This window comes from Syngnathus typhle, linkage group LG9, assembly GCF_033458585.1.
Source record: "Syngnathus typhle isolate RoL2023-S1 ecotype Sweden linkage group LG9, RoL_Styp_1.0, whole genome shotgun sequence".
NCBI classification, from domain to species: domain Eukaryota; kingdom Metazoa; phylum Chordata; class Actinopteri; order Syngnathiformes; family Syngnathidae; genus Syngnathus; species Syngnathus typhle.
In genome coordinates, this window is record NC_083746.1 from 12285201 (window position 1) to 12292500 (window position 7300).

Sequence of the window (7300 nt, forward strand, 5' to 3'; positions counted from 1 at the left end):
TGAGCTTTAGTAGGAATGCACGCTAGGTGACCTGCGTCAAAGGGCTCTAAATCCTTCGTCACAGGCAATGTTTAGAAAGACATGTTAAAGTATGTTATTAAAACTTTAAAAAGGCTTTCTGTGAACGGCCTTTCTTTGTAAAAAAAAACTCGTGTGCACGTGCGGCTTATAGTCCGGTGCGGCTTATATATGAAAAAAACTAAAATATCCCCCAATTTTAGCTGGTGCGGCTTATAGTCCGGTGCGGCTTATAGTCCGGAATTTACGGTAGTTTTCCGACTGTGTGAGTGGTCATTGATTGCACCTCTCACACAGCGCGAGTGAGAACATAAAAAGGAATAAAATAAATCTTCTACAAATTGAAATTGACAAATACAAAAGTGTGTTCTTCATGTTTTTATTGAAATCAAACTGGCACGGCAATGGCTTCCGCCTTTAACTCAATGCATGCGCTGCAGAACGGGATACCTACTTTGGCAGAACACCGGCCATACTCCGTTGTGAACTCAACGATACGCTAACATGCTCCTTCATGATTTTGAGTTTCATATCGATAAGAGACATACTCGACTAACAAGCGGAGACAAACAGGGAATGGCAGAGCAAAGGCAACAAGCCAGGGGTGGGTGGGTGTGTCTGTGTGGGGGTTAGAAGTAAGAAATTCCAAAGACTCCTGTTCATATCTCGAAAAGTTCGTAAGTGTAGGTGGTAGTAAGTAGAAGTACCGCTGTGTGCCTCCTCAATACAATGCAGTTTCTTGTGTAGCAACCAGAGATGAGCATTCTTTCCGAGGGACGGAACAGTCCGTCTAAACATCTGCCTCTGACACCCATTTTGTGGATGAATGACAAGGGACAAGACAGTTAAAAATAAAAAATGATGCACTGAGGATGGACAGAAGTGTGTTTTGTCTGTCCCTATCCAGGTCAAGTGCGAGCTAACCTCTTAGTCCGTCTGACGGACCGTTTCAGAATATAACATGGACGTCTGCCAAAGATAGGGGTTTCCATTTCGGAAATACGATGCTAAACTTGAAATAGGGTCCCACAAGTAAGTGTAGCTGTCACATAGGTCACTGCCTCTGTGTGACTTATAGCACTGAACACAGGATTTTGGTAGTATTCCCACATTGAACAGCAGCCGTGCCTAAATTAGATTGTCACACCCTCACAAGACATTTTCATGAAACATGAGAGATATGATTGAAACCGTAGTGTTTCATCAATCATTCAAAAAACATAGTGATTATCTGTCTCCCTACTTTTAGCCTCTCCTGTCTCTCTTTTCCCTTCTGGCAGCCAAGACACAAGCTAAGAATGAGTCTTTTAGTAGTCCGTTGTGAGGACTGCTACGTGTGTTGAACAACTTTACATTTTTGCAAATAAAGGGTGTATTTAATCTGTTTCCGTTTTCTTTTGATTAAAGAAATCTTCTCAATGAACACAAAATAATGTATTTAATCACAATTATGGTAATAGTTTTTCAAACTGTCATTAAAACAAAAGAAAGTATCTTGTTAACTATGAAGCCCAGCGCTTCACCACCCACTCAATGATTAACCAAGGCAGAAGAAGAAAGCAAATACTGTAACTTTGATAAATACAAAGTAACTTTAATCTGGTCTGTAAATTACAACAAAACTCCTCATTCTAGAGCACAGGTGTCAAACTCAAGGCCCGGGGACCAGATACGACCCGCTACATCATTTTATGTGGCCCGCGAAGACAAATTGTGCATCAAATTCGTGTGTCATTACTAGAATTGCAAATTGTTTTCACTTTTGATAATATATATATTTTTAAATATTTGACCAGTTTTTACTCGTCTGATTTGAAAACGGGTTATTTTTCAGTTTGTTTTGTAGCTTTTACTGTATATAATATTCAAGATTCAAGATGTTTTTATTCGCCATGTTTGAGCGTGCCAAACAAGGAATTTGACTTCGGTATATCACACCCTCTGTTCAACATTTAGGTGACTAACAACACTCAGGACATGTGAAAAATGGCAAATATTCTCAAACATCCGCTGATCTTAAACTCCCAAAAGGGCAAGGAAAAACTCAAAACTCCAGCTAGGGGAAATGAGAAACCTTGAGAAGAGACCACAGATGGGAAGGTCCCTCTTCCAGGATGACCAGGCTGCAATGGATGCAGAGAGGACACATAGTACAAACAGTGTAGACAAATTCAAAAAAAGGTGTGGAGAGCAGGATGTTATTGCACAGTAATGAGTATATAGTAGGGATGCACCGAAATAGAAATTCTTGGCCGAAACCGAAAACCAAAAATGAGGAAACCAAGGACGAAAACCGAAACACCGAAAGAAATGTCAGTTATTAGAACCACAGCATTTATGGCTACATGTGTACTAACCTCACTAAAGTCAAGGCATTGCAATAAACCAGTTACAAAAGTATGGAAATATTTATTTAGCACTGACATTACAACAATGCACAATATAAATTAAAATTCAAAAATATAATAAAATAAAATGTTTAACTTGACCCAACTCATGTGTACATTAAATAATAATTTACAGGCTTATAACTGACTGGCCTGCTGAAAGACTGTAAAATTAAATATGTTCTCTTATAAAAACACAAAGAGAACTTTCTTGCCTTTACAAAAACGTCCCCCACAGACGGAGTGGGCGTGCTCGGTGTCAGTTTCCTTTTCTGTGTCGCCTTCTTCTCATATTCAGAATGGCGATCGGGATGTTTGGATTTCAGGTGATGAATTAAACCCGACGTGGAGAAACCTTTTGCAGATGCACCCCCTCTTGAAATTTCAGCATTGCATGTTTTGCAAATCGCTATCCGTGGGTCTTTCTCTGAGATAGTGAAATCAGTCCACATCGCAGACATGCTGGCTCTTATCCCGTTTTCCCGCGTGCTGGCTGCGCTGTTTGCTCACGTCATCACAAGTTTCGGCCGTGTTGTTTCGGTGATTTAGGTCTTTTGGCCAAAAACCGAAAATGCACTTTTGGGTCATTTTCGGCCGAAAATTTTCGGTGGCCGAATTTTCGGTGCATCCCTAGTATATAGTAATAATAATACATGCTGAACACGATATCAGTTCCGGCAATAGTTCCAACCAGGAAGAGTGGTGTGAGTTCATCAGAGCAACAGCCTGGGGGAAGAAGCTGTCTCTGTGTCTGCTGGTTTTGGCGTACCGAGCTCTATAACGCCGTCCGGAGGGGAGTAGTTCAAACAGACTGCAACCTGGGTGAGAAGGGTCTGTAGAGATGTTCCTTGCACGTTTCCTGGTCCTGGACAGGTACAAGTCTTGGATAGATGGGAGGTTGATTCCAATTATCTTTTCTGCAGTCCTGATTGTCCGTTGCAGTCTGTGCTTGTCTTGTTTGGCGGCCGATCCAAACCAGACAATGATGGAGGTGCAGAGGACAGACTGGATGATGGCAGTGTAGAAGGTCTTCAGAAGCTCTTGCGGCAGGTTGAACTTCTTGAGCTGTCTCAGGAAGTACAGCTTCTGCTGGGCCTTCTTCCGGCTCCACGGTCTTGAGCGGGTTCAGCTCCAGGTGGTTTTGGCTGCACCAGTGGACCAGCCGCTCCACCTCCTGTCTGTACCTAGTCTCATCACCGTCCTGGATCAGTCCGATGAGAGTGGTGTCGTCTGCATACTTCAGGAGCTTCACAGCCGAGTCACCTGAGGAGAAATTATTGGCGTAGAGAGAGAAGAGCAGTGGGGAGAGGACACACCACTGAGGTGCTCCAGTATTGGTGGTCCCGGTGTCAGATGTGATGCCCCCCAGCCTCACACGCTGTCTCCTATTGGTCAGGAAGCTGGTGATCCACTGACAGGTGGAGGCAGGCACCGCAAGCTGGATGAGCTTCTGTTGAAGGATGTCAGGAGCGATGGTGTCCAGGCGGTGCAGGATGTAGTGCAGTCCCATGTTGACCGCATCATCCACTGACCTGTTTGCCCGGTAGGCAAACGGGAGGAGGTCAAGCAGGGGGCCCGTGACATCCTTCAGGTGGTTCAGCACTAACCTCTCGAAAGATTTCATGACCACCGATGACAGTGCGACAGGTCTGTAGTCATTCAAACCTGTGATGGCGGGCCACTGGAACGATGGTGGAGCTCTTGAAGCACGAGGGCACCTCACACAGGTCCACAGAACGGTTGAAGATCCGTGCAAAAGTGGGCGCCAGCTACTCAGCGCAGACTTTCAAGCAGGAAGGTGACACGCCGTCTGGGCCCGGTGCCTTCCTGTTCTTTTGTCTCCGGAACATCTGGCGCACTTCCTCCTCGTGGATCTGGAGGGCGGGCGCGGGCTCTGCAAGAGAGAGAGTGGGTGACAACAATGATAGAGTTGTGGATCACCTTTGAGCTGATTACATTCCACCACAATCCGTTCCAGAAGGCGGTTCGAGAAGTGAATCGTTCGGATTCCGAATCTATTTTTTTCATTACAAACAATGAAAAAAATAGAATTCGTTCCAAGACTTAAAAAAACACCTTTTAAAGCATTTTTTCATGCTGCTCCCACTTGTTTACTTTGGAGGCATGATTAGGGGGTAATACAATCCTCAGAGTAATGAAAAGACAATAACAACAAACGGAGTCAGTCGGCATCCGGGCCGCGCGGTCGGGTTTTCTCGGGTCCTCTCGGCTCATCTCGCGAGGTTCGACCTCCGAATTTTTGTTCGACAACCGAAGCAGAAAAATCTCAAAGTCTTCGTTCGAATTACGATTTGTTCGAGAACCGGGACGTTCGAAAACCGAGGTTTGGCTGTATTTGCTGTCCCTAGATTCCATCCTACAAAAACATGGCATTTCTTTTCACCGCTATGGAGGTGACAGATCTCTGTACCGCTGAGCAAAAAGGGTGCGTTGTGCTTCGCACCACTCATGTCTGGCCTTGAGGAAAGCAAAACCTGGATGTCACTGATTTTTTGCGCCCAAGGTTGGCGGCTGTTCGACTAAGAAATTACTGGCCGTGATGGAGTTTGAACTGGTGTACACCAATGCTGTAAATTTGCAGCAGTCAGAAAAGTGACAGTTCGATGGAAATTGCGACAAGACTTGGCGGGGTGTCTGTATGTGGAAAAAAGAGCCTAAACTAAATGCATGTAATAATATAGTCATATTATATTTCATTAAAATACTACATTGGATTTATATAGCTCCTATCAAGAGATCACCATATAAAAATACAGAAGTGGGAATAGTAGGAAACTATTAATTTCGATCTCTTTGTGTGTATCTTGACATGTGAGGAAATTAGCAATAAAGCAGACTTTGACTTTTGGATCACTGTTTAAAAAGCGACCGCTACATTTAACAAATAAAACCAAATACCAAGTGTGATGTCTGAACAAAATATCATTTAAATGAGTGTAGTAACATAAATGTACCAATAGAGGACACAAGGTGACCATATACAGGAAATCGAATGAGAATCTGCTGTGTAGAAGAGTGGCTGGCGTGTGTTCACGCAGCAAGCAGAAGCCACTTTGCCGTTTTGCTCCCCGCCTTTGTGGAAATTTCAAAGCATTTGGAATCTGAAAAACACTTTCCCTGAACATTTGTCACTCTCGATAGTGCACTCAAAAGCCTGGCAATCAGCAACTCCCCAATATGCGTATTATATGGAGATTAGGGGCTTGGATGGGTGATAGTAAGTGAGATGTACAGAAATACGTCATATTCTTGCGACTAGTAAACAAATATGCACCCTACAGTGTATATGAACAGTATTCATGCTGTTTCGGAATTAACATTTACATTTACATATACATATACATATATACATATACATATATACATATATATATACATATACATATATATATATACATATATATATATACATATACATATATATATATACATATACATATATACATATACATATATACATATACATATATACATATACATATATACATATACATATACATATATATATATATATATATATACATATATACATATACATATATATATATACATATATACATATATACATATACATATACATATATATATATATATATATATATATATATATATATATATATAAGGCACAACATAGATGTTTTTGCTTTAAGTCAGGACAAAGTCACATTACCTCTACTTCAACGCCTGTAGATCCCCAAGGTCATTATGGGCATGCCAGATCACATGACTGCCAATCTCATCTCACCTTCGATCCCCTTGCCCTTTTGGGGAGCTCCCCTCCCTCTACTATTCAGGATGAGAGGGACCTGATGGATGATAAGTGACAACATGTGACCCTGAACTCAACTCTTGAATTTGTCACTATTCCAACTACAGAGTGCACCATCAGTCCAGATGGACTCCAATCTGCACACAGACTTTCAATAAAAACCACTTATTAGACATGTCAACTTCATGCTGCTCTCACAATAACCAGAGCCAAATTAAAGAAAGGCTCTAATTTTTAAAACAATTGGCATATTGGATGAAGAGACGATATATAAAACACATCCATACATTCCATATGTAATATTGTTTTAATGTGATCAAGGCAGGACGTTGGAATTATTTTCATCTTTTTCTTTACTCAGACCAATTTAACCCATGTGAACAAACACGTCTGGTACTCACTGAAGAAAAAAAATCCTCTAAAGGTCACTAAAAGAATTAAAACTGTTTGTTTAAAACAAGCCAAAAATATACTATTAACTATACGTCTACATACAATAACTATTACGTATGATATTGTACACAGTTTGCTGTGTGTGTGTTTGATTTTAATGTAATTTTGATTTACTCTGCCATTTGCAGTATTATTGACAGAGCAGATGTGTCATCAATTGCCTTACCTGGATAACCAAAAGTGAAATAAAAAGGATAAACCGTGCGTTCACATTCCATGCAAGCTTTATGTTTTTGTGGGAAGGTGTGGTTTGCTATTTACACTGACTCATTAAAATAAAACAGTGCAATCAATAGTGCAATTTAATCATAATTTAAGTACAACAATGTCTGATGTGAATTCATTCAAAAGATGGAAAATAAGTTATTAGAATTGTGTATTAATTGTGTATTATTTGCAGATTAAGTCTCACAGAGGTTGTCATTTTCAATTTCATATATTGTATACGTGAGTTATAACAGTCTATATTTAGACTAGTGCTTACCCTTAAGTACACCAACTTACCACAAGATTATTATGTATAATATATTTGAAACATTTCTTACAGATCTCACTCTTATTTCAAGACAGCCATTGATTTTGTAATGACAAATCAAGACTGTGGTAAAAATGTGAAATCTGTAAAAAAAAATATATATATATAGATATTATA

At 40.6% G+C, this 7300-nt stretch overlaps 1 protein-coding gene across 2 annotated transcripts; it reads right to left on the bottom strand.

Annotated features, from left to right (window-relative positions):
- Window positions 1–1666: 1666 nt before the first annotated feature.
- LOC133159889 (uncharacterized) lies at window positions 1667–6202 on the bottom strand. 2 transcript variants are annotated; one of them, XR_009715766.1, is made up of 3 exons: window positions 6097–6202; window positions 3781–4299; window positions 1667–3668 (listed from the first exon to the last, which is right to left on the bottom strand). XR_009715766.1 is itself a non-coding variant. In XM_061287285.1 (2 exons), the coding sequence occupies exon 2, from the start codon at window positions 4027–4029 to the stop codon at window positions 3208–3210; it is 822 nt and encodes a 273-aa protein (XP_061143269.1). In that variant the 5' UTR covers window positions 4030–4299; window positions 6097–6202; the 3' UTR covers window positions 1667–3207. The 2 variants fall into 2 exon arrangements, 1 of the variants encoding a protein (XP_061143269.1); XM_061287285.1 differs by having other exon boundaries at window positions 1667–4299.
- Between the last annotated feature and the right edge of the window lie 1098 nt (window positions 6203–7300).

Excerpts from the sequence above, each read along its gene's own strand:
- LOC133159889 (XM_061287285.1), bottom strand. The coding sequence starts at position 4,029 with ATGAAATCTTTCGAGAGGTTAGTGCTGAACCACCTGAAGGATGTCACG.